This window comes from Spermophilus citellus (genome assembly GCF_964194105.1).
Source record: "Spermophilus citellus genome assembly, chromosome: 1".
In the NCBI taxonomy this organism is placed as follows: Eukaryota; Metazoa; Chordata; class Mammalia; order Rodentia; family Sciuridae; genus Spermophilus; species Spermophilus citellus.
In genome coordinates, this window is record NC_138182.1 from 93,495,177 (window position 1) to 93,515,360 (window position 20,184).

The 20,184-nt window shown below is 36.1% G+C and overlaps 1 protein-coding gene across 2 annotated transcripts in view; it reads left to right on the plus strand.

Moving 5' to 3' along the window:
- Positions 1-20,184, plus strand: part of MIPEP (mitochondrial intermediate peptidase) — a 147,642-nt gene that overhangs the window by 27,219 nt on the left and 100,239 nt on the right. Inside the window, exons 10-12 of one of the 2 annotated variants that reach the window (XM_081304798.1) lie at positions 3,214-3,266; positions 17,778-17,984; positions 19,348-19,501. In XM_081304798.1, the coding sequence (XP_081160924.1) occupies positions 3,214-3,266; positions 17,778-17,984; positions 19,348-19,501 (414 nt within the window). The remainder of the gene's footprint in view (positions 1-3,213; positions 3,267-17,777; positions 17,985-19,347; positions 19,502-20,184) is intronic. The other variant, XM_081304799.1, reaches the window with a different exon arrangement.

Sequence of the window (20,184 nt, forward strand, 5' to 3'; positions counted from 1 at the left end):
TTTCTGTTTTAGTCTTTTTTACTACTGTGACTAAAGGACCTGACCAGCACAATTGTAAATGAAGAAAAGTTCATTTGAGAGCTCATGGTTTCAGAGGTCTTAGTCCATAGAAGGCCAGTTCCATTCCTTGGGGCTTGAGGTGAGGCAGAATATCATGGCAGAAGAGTGTGGCAGAGGGAGGCAGCTCACATAGTAATCAGGAAGCACAGAGAGAGAGTCTCCACACTCAAGATACAAAATACCCCAAAGCTATACCCCAATTGCCACCTCCTTCAGCCATACCCTTCACTTCATTTACCACTCAGTTAATCCCTATCAGGGAATTAAATCACTGATTGGATTAAGACTCTTGCAAGCTAATCATTTCTCCTCTGAACCTTTTGCATTGTTTCACATGTGAGCTTTTGTGGGATACCACATCCAAACCATAACACTTTCTTTTATAGGTGCTGCTGTTGGTAATTCTTGATTCAATAGCCCCTACTACCACAGGAATAATTTAGGGTACAGGGCCTTGCATAGTTAGAAACTATATGCCAGCTTCTCAGATACAACCACTGTGAAACAGGTTTTAAATTGCTGGATTTGATGGAATTAGAGTAGCCTGTTAATCTGTTAATTTATGATAGGAACCATATTTAGCTAAATTACTAGTATTGGTTATCTGCACTCTTTGGCTTGGTGGATAGGTCTACTTAAGAAACCAGATTGCTAGGAGCCACAAGCATATATACGATGTATGGCACCTTTGGTTGTAAAGTGACGCCAGCTAGCCACTGAGATGATTATGTTAAAATTTACATTCATATGCAAACTGGACTCCCGCTGTTCACCTTGGCCTGCTACCGGACTCAAGTTACGGGACTTTACGGGACTGCTGGAGAGTTCCCATTGGTTGGGGAAGGATAGTAGGAGGGAATTCCGGAGGAGGTCGGAGGAGACGGGGGGTTCCGGGACGCGCGGTTCCGGTCGGACACCCTCGTGGGAGGACCGGTTTTTGACTTGCTGGCGCTGAGAGTGTTAGCGGCTTTTTCAAAATAAAGTTTTGTTCCTGCTTGATTGGCTCGTGATTCTGTGCCCAGCCAAGACTGCGGCACCAGATAAGAGATCCGAATATGGTTTGGTGAGTATGGAAACAGTAAAAATGAATTGCCAGAAGCAAATTCAATAAAACCTGATATGACTTTAAACTATTCTACCTCGGCGTTATTGTGCAGTTTATTAACTATTATATATTATTCTGCAGATATGTGTGAGGTGCCCACTCTCCTCATGAGTCTCTGTTCTGGTGAATGTTGCCACCACTCACCCTGCTGCCCTCGTCAGCCCCTCCACTTTCTGTAGATCAGTGGTTTCCAAAATGTGGTCTCTGGACCAGAAACATCACTTGGAGATTTGGTAGAAATACAAATTCTCCAGCCCCTTATCAGACCCATTGAATCAGAGAGCCTGGAGAAAGCCCCATGAGATGAATTTTAATAAATCCTCCAGGGTAGTTCACATCCTCACTTATTAGTTCTTACACATTCTGCTATTTCAAGAACATGCCCAAAGATGGAAATGGGTTCTTGCTTCCCTATGCCTATTGTCACAGCCTTGGTTGGATCTTTATTATTTGTCACTCACATCATAATTGTAGTTGCTTAATTGGTTTTCTAGCCTTTTGTTCTTGCTCCCTTCAAAACCATACCAGATTCAGACTGTTTAGCAATGTGCCCAGCCCAGTGTTAGCAGAGAGTAGGTGCCAACACTTATTTGAAATATGAATAAGTGAATAGATTCCCACCTAAGGGGTATTTTTTTTCTAAAAGCAGATCTGCTCTTGTCACTCTTTTATTTAAAATTCTTCAATAACTCCTTACCATTCTTAGATTTCCCTTCCAATTTCTTTGTGTCTTCCACCAGGCCCTTCAGGATTCAGGCCTGCTTATCTTTTAGGTCTCATCTCCTACTCCCCCTTTAAGTTGAGTTTAGCGTTCTTTATTCTTGTCTAATACCTCTGTGGTACTCATGTGCCTTTTATATTTACTTTTGTTTAGCTTACCCTTGATGTACTTTATTGTTTATGTGCCAGCCACATACATATGGCATGGTAGGTAGCTTGTGATCATGTAACATGGAAAAGAAAACCTCATTATTTGAGGAGATAATGCTGACCTTAAATTTTAGAGGGTGATGTTGACAAGAAAAACAGCCTGTATTTATTAAGCTCTACTTGATGCCAGACATTGTATTTAATAATCTAAGTGCATTTAGCAGTCCTATTTGGGATGTGTTGTTGGTTCATTCTAGAAATATTTTTTGAGTGACTACCATGTACCAGGCACTGTCCAGGGTGCCAGGATACAATAGGGAATCATGCAAACAAAAGTTGCTGGCCTTGTGCAGTTTTCAGTTTGGTGTGGATTGAAACTTGAACCTGACGGTCTGACTTTACAGTCTAGGGTCTTCACTAGTCTTTTTGCCACCTGGACACCTTGTAGGGAGGATGATCTATTCAAATGTTCAAACTTTCCTTTTTTTTTTTTTTTTTTTTTTTAACCATTTGTCAAAAACAACTATTATTGTGATATTTCTTTATGACAAATTTTCTTTGCCAAGATTAGAGTTAATTCTGCCTTACTTACATTGTAAATTATTGCTTTCAGTTTTGGGATCTGCCCTAACCTTCATGCTTACATTTAGAAAGAACCCTAATCTAATCTTTAGTATTTTAATCATAGTGCAGTACGTTTTTAAAGATTAATACCTGGGTTACATTTTGCGAAATTTTCTTCACAGCTCATTTAATTTGTTAATGTTGTCTTTGGTTTACATTTTTTAGTAAAGTAATATATTCATTTTGAAATGGGGTTTCCAATGTTGCCGGGGCTGGCCTTGAACTCCCCACTTCGGCCTCCAGAGTAGTTGGTACTACAGGCATGTACCACGGCACCTGGCTTTAGTTTACATTTCAGAATTACACTTGTTTATCTTTATCCCAAATTCTAGGATTAGGTCTTCTTTATCCATTGAATTAAGAGAAGCCAAATTCCTCCAGGCTATGAATTTTTAGGGTTTTTATAAAATTTTTCTGATATACATTAACTGACTTACATTCTTTAAGCAGGCTGATTTACAGTAATTGGTTTACGTGTTATAAGTTTGGCTACATTACCAATAAAAAATTTGAAACTGTCAATATCTTCATCACTATGAATTATTTGATTGTAGGAACTGATGCCTTGGGATCCCCCCTACTACAGTGGTGTGATTCGTGCAGAGAGGTAAGTTTTCCAAGAAATACACATGTAAGAAGGAAAAAGGAAAGAAATATTTACTGAGCACTTTGCACATTAATTATGCAGCTACTGTCATGCACTCAGGTGCCCACCTTACACATGTGTTTCCCCTCAAACCCATCCCCTCTGTTGGTAGGTACACTTCTGCCCACAAATTTTTAAAATCTGGATTGCAAAGTTGTGCTGTGTCATAGGATCATGCTTTACCTCTCCCCCACTGGTTCATTCTTACGTTGCTTGTGTCATTTCCTTCTTTAAAACTTTGAAATATCTTCTCACAGCATCCAGCATCTGTCTTCTCTCCAAAGTTTCCTGTGCATAGGTTCCTGGTTCTCTTCCTAGACTATGGGCATTTAAATGCTGGGACTTTGCTAGAACCCTTACTGTCTCACATACCAGGGTAGGTGCTCAGCAAATGTTTGTTGAACCATTGAGGGAACAAAGCAGTACTTCCTCATTCCTATGTGATTTCCATATGTTTTCTCATTTTTATTAGAATATTTTGTCAACATGATTTTGGCACATTCAGAGGGATATAAATGAACTAAAAATTTTAGGAACCAAGTCGATCAAAGCAGTCTTCTAGCTTCTATATTGTCTTTCTTTGTTAAAGTATTAGATATATCTTTTTTTCCCTAAACATATTCTATTTCTTTCATTTGTATATTTACTTATAACCCAAGAATATAGAGATCTGTTTAAAATTAACCCATTGAAAAATGTATGTCCCCAGCAATTTTATATGCCCAGAGGGGTTTTTTTTTTTTTTTTTGGAAAAAATCTCAGAATCCTACCCTTTAACATTTTGTTTACATTTTTCTCTTATAAATCTTTTTTTTTTTTTTGGCATTTTACTTACAATATTTTTTATTTGTTTTAATTAGTTATACATGACAGTAGAGTGCATTTATATACTTTGATGTGTCATACATAAATGGGGTATAATTTCTCATTTTTCCCATTGTACGTGTTGTAGAATCACATTGGTCATGCAGTCATATATGTACATAAGGTAGTAAAGTCTGTTTCATTCTATTATCCTTTATATCCCCGTATCCCCTCCTGTCCCTTCACCCTTCTCTACCTAATCTAAAGTAATTATTTTTCCTTGCCCACCTTATTGTGGATTAGCATCCACATATTAGAGAAAACATTTGACCTTTGGGTTTTTGGGATTGGTTTATTTCGCTTAACAACGATATTCTCCAGTTCTATCCATTTACTGGCAAATTTCATTCTTCTTTAAAACTGAGTAATATTCCATCAAATATATATATACCACATTTTCTTTATCCATTCGTCTGTTGAAGGGGCACCTAGATAATTTTTGACGTAGGTAATTTGACTAAGGTTATGATTTATTTGAGTAATAGAATAAAATACGTTTTTTTGTCTTTCTCCTTACTAAAACATAGGTGTATCTTGATGATGTATTTATTTGGTGTAAGCTTTGAAATATTCTTATTCCTATGCATTATTAAGCACCAAGTAAAGGGTAGAAGGAACCTTTCTAAAATTAGACTATAATTTTTAATTATTTCTTTTGTCATTTGTTGAAATAGCAGAAAAAAATAACTTTATATGACCTCTTTTACATCAGCAGGATGAGATGTCCTAAGATAATTCTACATCAGATAATTCCTTTTCATTCATTTTCTCATCTTTGACCTTTATTCATTACTGTTCTCAAAACCATTGATAAAGCATAATTAACACCAAACCTTTAGGTAATAATATTTGATCAGCTATTTTTTTGCACATGTATCTCAAATTCAGTATAATAATTTAGCCATGATAAACAGGGATTTATAGTATAGTATGGCTTAACATATGATATTATTTCAAAGTGAATCTTTTTTTTGGTTAAAAACTTCAGACCCTGCTCATGAAAATATAATTTTTCTTCTAAAATTCTTTTAAAGAAAGATTTAATCTTATTGCTTACTCTGTTAAAGATGTGGCATAAAGGTATACTAACATTTACTTATTAATGTTTTCCATTTTTAAAGTATTTGATTTGATTTTTGATGTTGAGAAGTAATGCAAATTGAATGTATTTGGTTCTGATTTTTGCTACCGTGGTTTGTGTATGGTATTACTTCCATATCATGTTCCCCACCCCTGATCATTTTAATTAATGCCTTAGCCTTAAATTAAAGTGGTATTTTTGTCCTTTAATTATATTCTGTAAGTATAGCATGCCTGAATGATGGTTCTGTGGAAATTTCATATGAATATTCAAAGATTTGGAAAGATATAATCAATAGAAATTTAAAGCATATTTATTAATTAGGCATCTGAGATCCCTCAGAAGTTTGATGTGGTTTTAAGCAAAAGCTATCAAATAAAGGATAGTAATGTCTTCTCCATTTCTGCTAAAAATACAATATTGAGAAGTCTTTCTGTTGCTGACCAACTCTAGAGTCAGGACTTACAGATCCCTGATCCCCCAGTAGTTATAGAGTTCTGACTCCTCAACATGCCACAGAGACACGGTCTTTTTGCCAAGTTCTCCATTAGAAAGAGTGGAAATACCAGAGACAGCTATTCCTGTGGCCAGGAACACATTCCTAGAAGCTAGAAGGAATAGCAAATCCTGGCCACCATTTAAGGGGCCACATGATCTTTGACAGATTACTTATGTTCTCTCAGCCTTTCAGCAGGGTTATTTCTAAAACTGATTATAGTTGCCTGACTTCATGGGTCAGGCTTAAGGATATGTTAGTATTGTTAGTAGATATATAATATTATTATATGAAATTGTCTATCTGTGGACTCTCTTCTAAGAAGTGATCTACTCTACGATGCTTTTTAGGTACTCTCCAACATCTTTTAAAGGAGAGGGCAGATCTCCCTTTTTAAAAAAATACTCGTCAAAAGTATAGTGAACGTTTCACATGAATTTTAGAGAGCTTTTGATGACAGATTAAGAATGAATACTAAAAAAGAGAAGACCGTGTTGCCTGTGCTTCCCAGCATCACAGTATCCAGGGTGGAAGTGCCCTGCATCCATCTGGCAGAATGGCCCTGTGCTTCCCAGCATCACAGTATCCAGGGTGGAAGTGCCCTGCATCCATCTGGCAGAATGGCTTTCTGCTGTTGATCAATTTCCTCTTTCAGGTTGAGGGGTCACCACTGCCTTCAAAATAAAATTGGAGCTCTCGTTCAGGGTCTTAAAGGATCTGATCATGCTTTTCTTTTAACAATAAATAAAAAGGTGTATATCCTTATTTCTCAAGCATTCAACAATTTGTATTGATTCTCTAAAATTTTTTGAAAGATGAGTGTTTTAAAGGTGGCACTGACCCCTCTTTGAAAAGATTTTAGGGAATACTTAAAGAGGATCCCATGAAGTGGACCATCCCCTAGAAGAATTTCCAGGATGGTGAGTATCCAGATTGGATCTAGCCTGCCATTCTGATTTTTTTTCCCCCACCAGTTGTCTTCCTCCAAACCTTTCTTCAGCTAAACTAAATTCTCTTCTCTAGTCAGACTCCTTTGTCTCAGAGACAGAATCTGTGTTTGGTGAGCAATCAGATTTTCCTTCCTAGTGTTTCTTCCTCATCTGCAAAATCTTGCTGAGTGTACCTACCTGCCTGATGGCCACGTGGGGCTTTAACGTATTATAACTAACATTTCATACTAGTTCATTTACTTGGCTATTAACACAGGAAAAGGGATGCAGAAATGCTTCAGAAGGGATTGTGAGATTGGGGGTTTTTAGACATCTATTTTAAGTAGCTTACCGGGAATAAATGATGGTATTTGGGTTTGAGGTTTTAATAATCTTGATTGATTAGAGTGGGAAGAGAAGCATAGGTAATAGATGAGAAAGAAGGGGAAAATATAATAATTTGGGTTGAGGTTAGAGGAATAGAACAAAGAAAAGATTTCTAAATCCTTGATAAATTCATAGAATTTCAGGTAAAGACATAAATATGTGGGTGGACACAAAATGAAAACTAGAAGGGGCCTTTTCTTGATTGGAACTTTTCTTCAAGCTAAATGCCAGGGAATATTTTTCTTGCTTTTATGTTAAACACTCCAGATTTATTTCACGTTTCCTAAATGTCTTTCCAAAGAAGAAAAGAACCTATTTTAGAAGTAAGAGGAGAAATCAATATTTTTTAAACCAACCAAAGATTGATCTGAGAAAATACTGGATAAAGAACCATTGGTATATCTTAAAAAGAACAACTCATTGTTTTCTTTTTAAAGTTTTAGTGTTAAATTTTTACGGGAAGGCAAAATTAATTCTTTCAGCTATGAAAAGTATACATGATTTTATTTGAAATTAAATTTTGTTTTGGAATAAATAATATATTCATATGATTTTTAAAAATTAAAACAGTGTTAAAAAGTGTTCATTAAGAAATGTTGATCTTATCCTTGCCTCTACCCCAAGAGGTCATCATTTTAGAGTTGTTTAATGTACCTGTGTAGTGTTTGGGTTTTATTTTTAATCCTTTGGGGTCTTGTCTCTTTTCTGCCAATAATGAGTTTCAGTGAATCATATTTTATTTATTTTGCTGCTATTTTACGTTAAGATGCCATTGGGAAGTGGAATTCAATATTGTCTATTCCTTGTTAAGATATAATCTCAAAATCTTAAGAACATTTATATAATGAAAATAGGGGTGTTTTGTGTTTTAAATTATTCAGAAAACACTGGGCTCTCACAGAAGGACTTCTGGTTGGTATGTGAAATTATATCTTTATTTGTTTGCATAGATGTAGGGACCTCCATGGATTTAAAGTTAAAAATTAACCTTTATTATGAAAACTTACAAAATAGAAGTTGAATGACATGATTAACTCCTATATGTTCTTCTCTTGGATTCAATGATTATCAAGATTTGCTAGATTTGCTTCATGTACCCCTTTTTCCCTTTTATTTCTCTTCTCTTTTGGCATTCTTTACTCCTCTCCCTCATGACTTTACTTCTTTGCTTGTTACTGAATATTTTAAAGTAATCTTAGCACTCCCGTTATCTTCCTCTTATGTATTTATCATATATCTCTAAAAAACATGAACATCTTACGTAACTCCAATGTCATTATTACCTAGTATCAACAGCAGTTTGTTGTCACCATCTAATATCTAGGCTTTAGTCATACTTCCTTGATAGTATCTATATTAGATTTCTGTTATAACAAAATACCTTAATCAACTTATTATACATTGGAAAGGTTTTTTGTTTTTGTTTTTGTTCACAGTTTTAGAAGCTTAAGTCCATGATCCATTGGCCTTGCTGATTTAGGGCCTGTGGCAGAACAACACATCATGGTGAGGAACATGTGGTAGAGAAAGTTGCTCACCTCATGTCAGCTGGGAGGAAAGAGAGAGACAAGAAGGGGTCAGGGTCCCAGTGTCCATTTCAAGGACATCCCCCAGTGACTAAACTTCCTTCCATTAGGCCCCACCTCCTAAATGTTCTCCCACTTCCCAATAGCACCATGGGTCAGGACCAACACTTTAACACATGGCTTTTGGGGGGACATTCAAGATCCAAACTATAGCAGCATTAAATCCGCTTTTTTTTTTCTCTCTTTCCCCTTCAGTTAGCTTGTTGGAATTCAGATCCAGACAAGGCCTATACATTTCACTTGGTTTTTCTCTCTCTTACTCAATAACAATTTTCCATATCTCATGTCTTCTGTATCCATATTATCAAGCAATTGTTGAAGAGACCATATGTTTTGTCTTACAAGAACCTTCTGGATTTATCTGGTTGTTTCTTTCTTTCTTTCTTTTCTAATTTTTAGTTGTAGATGGACACTTTATTTATTTATTTTTATATGATGATGAGGATCGAACCCAGTGCCCCACAGGTGCTAGGCAAGTGTTCTACCACTGAGCTACAGCCCCAGCCCTATCTGGTTGCTTCTTTGTGGTGTCATTTCATTGGTTGCTTACATGCTACTATTTCTGTAAGCTGGATGGTATATCTAAAGACTGTATGTTAAACATTTCCTGTTTTTGGCAGGGACACTCATAGATTCACTCAGAAAGTAAATTACATGTTGTTATCAGCAATGTGAAAGCATCCAGTTCCGCATCATTCACCCGATGGCTTCTCACTAGTGTTTATGAGACCCAGTTGATCCTGAGACGTTGTCTTTCGGGAGAAGTGGGTGATGATTGCTCCTGTTCTGAGCCAGAAGAGAGGAGGGGTCTGAGGACAATATATTCACATTCTCTGCTCTTTTCAAGTGTGCATTTTGCCTGGCCCTTACATGTCCTCTGGCAGGCCATCTCTTTCATTCTGTAATGAACCTCTGAGCATTGGAAAAGCTTTAGGCAAGTGCTCTGAGCTTCCATCATCTTTTTTCCCCCAAGGCTTTTGGGAAGAAAAATCCTGCCTGTTTTTCTTTCTACAGCTTCCACTTGTGCCTTCTCACCAGGATTTATTTCCTCACTTCCTTGGGGAGGGTTGGGGGTGGGGGTAGACCTAGACACTGGCTCCCAACATTTCAGCAGCTCTAAATGGAGGGATAGCTACAGGTAGAAGTCTCACTGCTGCCGTAAGACTTGTTTCTAGTGACTATGGTTGGGGTGCTGTCACCTGGTGCCACTTCTTTGTGCTATTATTATCCTTTCTTCAGTCAGGCCTATTGATTCATTTTATTCTCCATGGTGGTGATGGAATTACACTATCTTTGTTCAGCCTTGATTTCCAGTGATATCTACAGCTAATCTCCACCTCTAAGGATTATTATTCCCCGACTACCAGGAAGTTTGGCAGAAGCAATGTTCTTGCTTCTAGGTTGACAGACAAATCAAGATAAAACCAACTTGACCATGGGGGGTTCTCTATGAAATGGAAGGAGGAAAAGGTCTTCTTCATTTTTAGTGCTATATAATTACCTGAAAGACAAATAGATTCCAGTATCACTCAGTTCTTTCACTGCTACCATACCTTTATTTAACCAAAGAAAACAGTAGCTCTCCCTGTGGCGTTCTACACTAAACATTTCAAAATGCCATCCAACTATAACATTATAATCATACCCAGACAATCATTTCTGATGCCAAAAGCATTCCAGTACACTGTTCTTTTGATAAAGTTAAAAATAGTTCCTCTGACAATATTGTCACATACTGTGCTCTTTTCAAGTGTGCATTTTGCCTGGCCCACACATGTCCTCTGGCAGGGCATCTCATTCATTCTGTAATGAACCTCTGAGCATTTATTTTATGCCTTTTGATGCAAAAGTTCTGTCTCATACCTGCTTTCATTTATTGAATAGAGTGAGACTGAAGCCTGTGTTTATCTGCAGTTTTAACCTGGATCCATTGACTGCACTTAATTGTGTTTTATACTTTCACTAAGTTCAGTGCCAAGATTTTTGGAAGTAATATCCAAGTTCTTTCTTAACCTTAATTCCCTGTGCATCAGAGGTTGAAATTCAATGTGACTCAGAGTATGCTTCATATGGACAATGATACATTGTTTTTTTTTTTTAAATAAACAAAAATCTCAATGATGAATGAAGAATTCTTCAGTTGAAAAATCTCTTTTTCACTGATATTTCTTTGCTTATTTCAATCATAATTAGTTTTCATGATGAGAATTTTGATATATTGTTAAATTTTATTGTTTTTTATTTTATTTTTTGTGGTGTTGGGGATTGAACTCACACCCCAGGCATGCCAGGCAAATTCTCAACCACCAAGGTATATCCCAGCCCCAAATTCCATTATTTGTGCTAAAAAAGACCTAATCATACTTATGCCATTTTACCATTTTGATTATAATTTGTTCTGATTTTTTGAAAATTGAAAATTTGTAAACCCATAGGTAGCAGATTTTTAACCAGAACAAATAGCAGATCACTTACTGAATTTCACTCAGTAACTATGATAGATAATTATTTTCTTCCTGTTTCTTTCTTCAGAGGAGTCAAAGATTCTTTATTTTTGGAACCAAATCAGGGGAATTCTTTACAACACATTAGTAGTAAAATTCTCTTAGCAAACTCTAAAAGAGCTAGATGTGGTGGCATGTACCTATAGTCCCAGCTGCTTGGGAAGTTGAGGTAGGAGAATTGCTTGAGTTCAGGAGTTTGAGACTGGGCAATCCCATCTTAACAACAGCAAACAAACAAAAAGAGAAAAGGAAACTAAGAGTTTTCAGTGATGACTGGACAGTATCCCATGTAAATTTTCAAGATGTACTTAAATGTGATTCTGTTTGCATTGGTTGTGGCTCCAGTATGCTAGAAGGGTTGATGTGTCACCTATATTAAATGCTTTTCTATGGTTCTGGGTCTCTGATAGAAGAAAAAGTTCTTTTATGGTATATTTTGTAATATCCACAAAAATAAAAAGCTCTGGGGCTGGGGTTGTGGCTCAATGGTAGAGTGCTCGCCTAGCACATGTGAGGTGCTGGGTTGAATCCTCAGCACCACTGAAAAATAAATAAACAAAATAAAGGTATTTATTTTGATAAGAACCATAAAGGTATGGTTCTTAAGCACAGAACCATATGTGTGTGTGTGTGTGTGTGTGTGAGAGAGAGAGAGAGAGAGAGAGAGAGAGAGAGAGAGAGAGAGAGATAAAGTTCTGATAAAGATGTTGCAACTTCATATTCACAGCCAGATCTTGCCCCACTTGCCCCATGAGGCAGGAAGAGCATCCACCTCCTGAGCCAGGCTTGGGTGGCCATGTCTGTAGCATCCTGAAGGGGTCCTAAGGAATGGGGAGGCCAAAGGCCTGTGACCACTGAGGTATCACATTGGAAGCTAGGACCAAAATAGACATGGGTCTCGTAGGGGAGTTCAGCTGCCTCTTGGCTGGTCTATATGAGGAATGGTTCCTTAGTTCCCCTCAGACACTATTGTAGCTGCTGTTTTTTGAATCCTTTCATCCTCTCTGGTTCTTCTTCAGGAAGGAATTAAGTTTCCTTTGGTAAAGTCACTGAGGGTGTGATGCAGCATGCAGGTAGAAGTTAGGTTTGAGGTGACTGAGTAACGTCTAGGGTAATCAAGCTTGACTGAGCTGTATGTTCTCTTCATGTCAATTCCTTTGGGCCCTTGCTGGTGCTGCTTCTTCCACTTAGGATGCCTTCCTTTCTGCTGGAACCTCATCTTTTTTTTCCAAGGCCTCCTTTGTAATTCTCTCTGATCTTCCCATTCTCATTCTCTCCTGACTGGCAGGCAGAATTAATTGCAGCCTCATCTTTGTGCCAGAGACCTGTTTATACTGGTCGTGTGTCCTTTATCATTTGGATTAATCATTCTTTATGGGTACAGTATCTGTCTACATTGAGGAGTTACCTGGCACATAGTAGGTGATTCATGAATGTATACTGCATTAACTCAGGCTTCTTAACAATGTTGCATTTCATTTTATAGGTGACAGCAGCTTTGAGGAGTATAGAGGAATTAGCAGAAGTAAGAACCACTGTTTTCACTCTGGCTCTGCCACTCTAACTGTAGTCATAAAAGTGGCTGCAGTTTACTGAGTGTTGGCTTTGTTCTGGGAGCAGGGCCAGGTTCTTTACCTGTGTTGAAACTGTGAAGTATCATTCCCATTTTCTCAGTGAGGAAATTGAGGCCTTAAAGAGGCAAATAACTTGCTTAAAGCACAGAACCAGTAAGAAAGAGAGCCGGTATTTCAACTTCAAGCCCAGGACTCTTTCTCCTATTCCCGACTGCCTTGGAATTATCACAAGCCTCTTGGGGCCTCACTTTACTCAAGTGAAATTAGGAAATCATTCTTAAATTATCTATCTCACAGCATCACAAAAGGTCTAAGAGAAATTCTTGATGAGAAATGCTTTGCAAATTTTATTTTTTAATTTTTTTTAAATTTTAATTTCCTGTTTGATACCTTTTTTTTAAAAAAAAAAAGAAAGGGAGAGAGAGAGAATTTCTTTTATATTTATTTTTTAGTTTTCAGCGGACCACAACATCTTTATTTGTATGTGGTGCTGAGGATCGAACCCGGGCCACACACACGCACGCCAGGCGAGCGCGCTACCGCTTGAGCCACATCCCCAGCCCCAGCTTTGCAAATTTTAAAGCACTATGACAGTGTGAGATACTATGGTCAAACTACTTTACCAGTTACATTAACTTTATCGTAAACACCAATCTCTTCCTTTCTAATAGCTTCTTCCCCTTGGTCTGCAGACCTGCTAAGATTCCCTTATCTTAAATATAAATAATTACTTCTCACTTGAGTCATTTTTTTCTTCCAAACTCCCCCATCTCCTATAGTAGTTTTTCCTGGATCCTCCTCCTTTTTATTCTCTGATGTAATCTGATGTGTAACCCTGTTAGTCTACCCAGCTCATTTTCCCAAGTTATCAGCCATCTGCCAGTCAGTAACTTGTTTAAGTCCTCAACATTCCTGATACCTTCAGTTCTTGACAGTGCTTACTGCTTCCTTTCCTTCTTTCTTAAACACATACCTTCAACTTCCTGTTCTTCACTTTGTAATCACCACAGTCATTTCTCTTTGTAGTTCTTTTCTCTGAATCTGTAGCTTTCAATCTTTTTGCTCACTGTTATGCAGCTGCAGGGATGAACTTTGGGTTGTAAGTCCCCGATTACAGTCAGTAAGTAGCTCCCTGCCTCTCTCATTCAGGAAAGCATTTTGAAAAATGTGCTTAAGAATGAGTGATAATACAGTCTTAGTGCTTTCTTTAGTACTTGTTTTAATTTGTAACAAATGTTTGTGAAAAACTACTTCAATTCCTGAATCTAAACAAAGACATGCTCTTTTGATCGTTTTAAAAAGAAAATCTCTTTCTATATACTTATTAGTTGTAATAGGAAGATTATCATCTTGTAAACATGTTTTCTATTTCCCATTGTAACATGTGAGTAATGACACCACCTTTGGGATTATTTTGCTATTAAATGAGATATGTATAAAGGGCTAAGCCCAGTGTCATAGTGAGGACTCACAAAATGTTGCATTCATCATCGTTGTCATTATCATAATGAGCTTGGTCGGGATTTTTTTTTTGTAGATTAAATTAGGGAAATTGTACATATTTATAATATTGAACCCTTTCTTCCCATATTAATCATGAATATTTGCATTTTAGACTCTTCTATATCACTAGCAGAATAATCTTTCTAAACTAAACCATAGGATTTCTTCTCCTTTGCCTCTGCTCTCACATTGAGTGCACTCTGGGAATATCTGGCACATGGTGGTCAAATGAAGGCCATTAGGTCTGCTGTGCTCATTGGTGCCCAATAAAATTAGCCAAATAAACATTTACATATCTGTATCTCTACATAACAGAACAGATCAGGAGGGTAAGCTAGAAGGGGAGGAATCAAGAGATATTATCTAAAATTGATAAGCCAGTAAAATATTTAATTATTTAAAAAGTGGTAGAGATAACAAACAGAGGAGCTAAAATACAGACTGTAAAAGTTCCAAATTACTATACTTAAAAGAAAAAGAAAATGCAGCCCACATAGCCAAAAAAAGAAAAGAAGCATTAGAAGAACATATCAGAATTATACTGGCAAGAGTGAGGATGGTAGCATTTTTACACACTATTTAGAGGAATGTAAAAAACTTTTTTGGCAGGATAATTTGGTAATACCTATCAAAATTTAAAATTTCATTTCCTCAATTTGTCTTATAGACAAGCTTACACAGGTATGACAATGGTGTTCATTGTGGTGTCAGTTTAATAGAGAGAAATTAATGGCAGGTAACTGTTACCCAGTAGAAGTAGCAGTGGACCAAGGCAGGAAGATGAGTTGGGGTGTGGCCACATGGGTGCACTTTTTATAACAGAGTTAAAATACATAAAACCGATTAAAAGTCTGGGCTCTTTTTATTGTATTCATGTGTAGGCAATTGCAGGTGATGTCAGTGACTGGATACTTTTTTTCCCCATTGAAGCTCCCACTGCCGGTACACACTACAGAGGAGGAGATGCATTAAGTTACTGCAGGTTTTCTGTAGATGATTACACACTGACCAAAGAGAAGAAGATAGAGCTTTATATATTGACAACAAGATAGAGTCCTCCCTATTCCTGGGACTACAAAATAAACATATAGTGTACATATTTTTAGGGTTAAACAAGGAAGTTACAGCATAGTGTGAATGGTATAATTCCATTTGTAGAAAAATTTTATATATATGTAAACTTCTATATGTGTACATAGAAAATTGTTTATAAAGATCTGCAAGAAATTGTTAACAGTAGTTGCCACTGGGGATGGAAACAATGAGTGAGGGGAAAATATTATATACTTTTTGCCTTTTGTTTACTATAATTTGAAATCCTCCCCTGCCTTCTTCTGGTGGTACTGGGGATTGAACCCAGGAGACCTCATGCTTGCTAAGCATGTGCTCTAACACTTACCTATACCCTCACCCTCAAATTTAAAGAAAAAACAAACAAAAACCAGGGAGTTTTACATTACTTTTCCATATTCTATTATTTTATTTAATGTGTATAAAACTTACACATAGACTGTGTAGACTTACACATAGACTGATGTTGTGTAACCTTATATTCTATACTTAATTTTTTTTTCTCTAAGATAAGTTGTTTCCTTGAGTTTTGCCTGACTACCACATATGGGTGTCATGGGCATTAGGTAAGTCAATAAATATTTTTAGGTTGTAGTTTAATATAGCAGACTGTGTTGTTATTAGTTTTACTGTGTTTCTTTTCTGTAGAAATAAACGTTACGTGCTCATTATAATCTTAGACAGGGTTTGATTTTAATATGTAAAGCTTCTTTTTATTCTTCTTTATTTTTATCTTGATATTTATTATCTAACAACCAAAAGGTGAATTGTCTTTTATGATAAAATTAATCTAGCTAGAGCAATATGTGGTTAAATTTTATTTGTTTATTCACGTTCTGTCTGTGGTTTGAATTTGACCTTATGATTTTAAGGCCAATCTGTTCCAATTTAATATTATAAAAGATAAATTAATTATTTTTCACAAAATAGAGTTCCATTTTGAGGTTCTTTTCATTTGAACTATATTCTCACCAGTTTTTCTGCTTGCTAAATCTGTCCACTTCTGATGTATAGGTGTTGAAATGTCCAACTATATTAGGGGATGCATCTATTTTATTTTTCTTTGTAGTTCTGTCAGTTTTTGCCTTTTTTTTTTGAGATGGAGTCTTTCTGTGTAGTGTAGGCAAGTCTCGAACTCCTGATCTCAAGTGATTCTCTCCTGCCTCAGCCTTCCTACTGCTGAGACTACAAGTACATACCACCAAGCCTGACATAGTTTGTTTTTCTGCTTTTGTTGTTAGGTTTAGACATGTGAAGGATTATTACATCTTTCTGGAGAATTGATCCCTTTGTCATTATATAATGCTTCTTTTTAATAAGTTTCCCTTGCTCTGAAGTCTGCTATATCTGAAATTAATGTAACTATATTAACTTTAATTATTGTTAATGTGTGTAACTTTCTATATTCCTTTTCCATGTGTCTATCTTTATAGATGAGTTTTTTATAGACAATGTAAATTTAATCCACTGAGGCAACCTTTCTTTTAATTGGTAAATTTAGGCAATTGACATTTAAAGTGATTAGTGCTGTAGTTGAATTAACATTAAACATTTGTGATGTGCTATCATCATTTATTGTCCCCTTCTTTGAGGGGGTTTGGTTCCCCACTCTTTTTCTGTCTTTCATGTTTTTTTCTTCCTTTTATGTTTTTAATAGAACATTGTACATAATTCCATTTTTCTCTCCTCTAATTTTTCACTTTTTTAAACATTTGCCCTAAAGTTTGCAATATACATTTACAAATAATCAGGATTCTTAAAACACGGCTATCATGTATTTCACTTATCCATAATCACCTAATATATTGTTTCTATTATTATTTTTAATAAACTTTTAACATACAATTTATCTTGGAGGAAAAAAATTTAGAACATAAGTTTACATGATACTCTATGTATAAGTTTTGTAAACATTAAATTATTAAGAATATGGAAAAGCAATTGGTATTAACTTCAAGTGATTATGAACAAATATACTATAAAGTAATATAAACTTCCTATTTTAAAAAATGATCTGTTAGATCATTTACAATAAGAAAAAAATATTTTATCTTTATTTATTCCTTCTCTAATGCTTTTCTTTTATTTGGTTCCCTGTTTTTGACCTATGTCAGTTTATAGTGGGTAGAAACTAGCACATGCATATAATTTATAAATATATTTGTAGTAGGTTGAATACTCAAAATTTAGTTCATTGGTGGGGTGTATAGTCAAAAGGTTTACAGAGCAGATCATACACCACAATATAGTCCGGTTCTTAAGTGTGGTGTACCCTATCTCTGCCCTGTGGTCCTGCCTATGTATTGTACACTGTTGTTTTCCATTTATCGCTGTGTCATGAACTGTGTCACGTTGAGTTTCATCATCTCTAGAAGTTACAAGTCTATTTTATGCCATCATGCTTTTGTTGTACTGCTGCTTCTGCCTGGAATTCCCCTGTGACTACCTTCTCTTCTGTCCCTCGCCTCCCCTTCCAGCCAGCTCCGATTCATCCTTCATTCCTGTCTGAGAGACCTCCATGGTTCTCCTCTGTCCTTCTCAAATAAGTCTTCATGCTCACCTCCTCCTCTCACCGTGCAGTGCTCCTTTACTCATTCCCTAACATTGATTGAGCACCAACTGTGCCCACTGTTCCAGGCTGGGGACATGCAGCATGGGCTGTTCACCTCTCTGCCTCTACCGCTGTGAGTCCATAGAGACAAAGACTCTTCCTTCCTTTCCTCCACCAGCCAGCAGCTTTGTTGACATTGGGCATAAGTGAATGAACCCAGGACTGGGGGTGCTGGGCCACTGATGCCTCCTTCAACACAAGGATCTTCTTGTTATGAAAAATGGATGAGAAATTATGTTGTGCTATTGTGGATGAATCTGATTTGTTGTGCAATGTATTTTCACTCATGAAATCCAATCATTCATTTGTACTAAGTATATATTTCTGTATATTATATATATATATGTTTATATAAATTCATTAAATCCAAAAAATAGAATTGTAATGAGCACCTACATTTAGTCTAGAACCATTCTTTTTGCTGTGGTTGTAAATCTTGGCCTGATTTAATGACTTAGAAATAAACATTCAAATCAAATATTTTGGATCTGCTTTGGTTTATGTTGGAATATATAGGGCTTAAAAAAGTTATTTTTGAATGAGGAATAATTAAGTTTGCCAGTTATGTTGTCCTGAATTTAAAAACATACAATTATAAAACAAATACATTAAAATGTGATTGTTTATATTCCAGGCATATTTTTTTTTTCAAAACAAATATTTTACCAGTGAGAATTTTAAATTTTCTTAGTGTGAATCAGGATTTTTTTTGTTTAATATTTATATGCCATGCCATATTTTTTAGAATGTAATATATTTTATAAAGTTTATCATTATAATTGAAACTGGTCATGTTTTGTGTATGAGTATGTATAAAAGAATATGTATAGTGTAGGTGATTGAGACAGACTCCTAATTAGGTGAATGAAAGATTGAAACTGAAAAGGATCAAGATTGGGGAATGAAATACTACCTTAATTACTATATTCCTAATAATATTAATAATAACTGGACTGTCATCTGAATATCCCTGAAATGATAGAAATAAAATAGTTCCTCAGTGTTTGCTGGGGATTGGTTCCAGTATTCTTGCAGATATGAAAAATCTAGAATACATAAGTCCCATATATAAAATGACATAGTATTTGCATAAAACCTATGCATATTCTCTGGGAGACTTTAAATCATCTTTTGCTTATAATAGCTAGTACAATATAAATGCTCTGTAAATAGTTATCCTGAATTGTTTAGGGAACAGTGACAAGGAAAAATATTTGTACATGTACATCAGAAACACAACTTTTCTGAGTATTTTCTGTTGAGGTTGTTTGAATCCTCGGATGTGGAACCCGAAGATACCGAGGACCAATTGCAAACCTTTATGTTTTGAATCCTTTTTTAGCCATTATGGTCCTAAGTATTGAATGAAAAGTTAACTGAACTTACCTTGAAAAATTGAAAAGTAAATGCTGTTAAACTTCTCTTCCTTCTCTTAGGTACAATATTGAGCCCAGTTTATACTGTCCATTTTTTTCCCTTGGAGCTTGCATGGAAGGCCTGAATATTTTGTTTAACAAGCTGTTGGGCATTTCGTTATATGCAGAGCAGCCTGCAAAAGGAGAGGTGTGGTGTGAAGATGTCCGAAAGCTGGTAAGCCTCCCACTTAATGTGCAGTCCCACAGCTATGCCCCTTTGGTTTTGGTAATCAAGTTGACAGAAGTTAGCTTCGTCCTAATGGAGGATGTCCCACCTTATTTCTGATTCATAAAATAATCCAGCTACCACTTTTGATTTTGACACTCTATAGAGGTTCTAAACATATGGTAGCAGAATTAGTTCTCCAAAAAAATTTGAGTAACTTGATGGAAGGTTGACTCTTCATATCTGGATCTTCATATGTTTATAAATTCTAGCTATAGGAAGTTTTGTCATTACCACTTATTTACCTGCAGTGCAGTGTCTCTTTTGGTTAGTTCCAAAATCCATTGATAACCCTTCTTTTCTTTCTAACTCCTTCCCATGTCATAAATGTTATCACTCCATCAGTACTAACTTTTATTACATGTTCTGATTTATTTGATTTCTTTGACAATAACCTAAGCCTGGAGTTTGTTTTTCTCCTGTTAAGGTCCACTTTATTTGAGGAGTGAATATTTTAATTTTTTTTCAGATTTTAAGGCTTTTTTGACTCAAACATTTGTCCCTGAAACTTTGTGTAGTTGTCTTATTCACTTTTGCCTGCATGCTTTCTCATTGCACCTACTTCACTCTGTTCAGCAGCATGAGTTGTCTCTTTGGCTCTGGGCCATGGGTGCATGGATAGGTGTGACAGG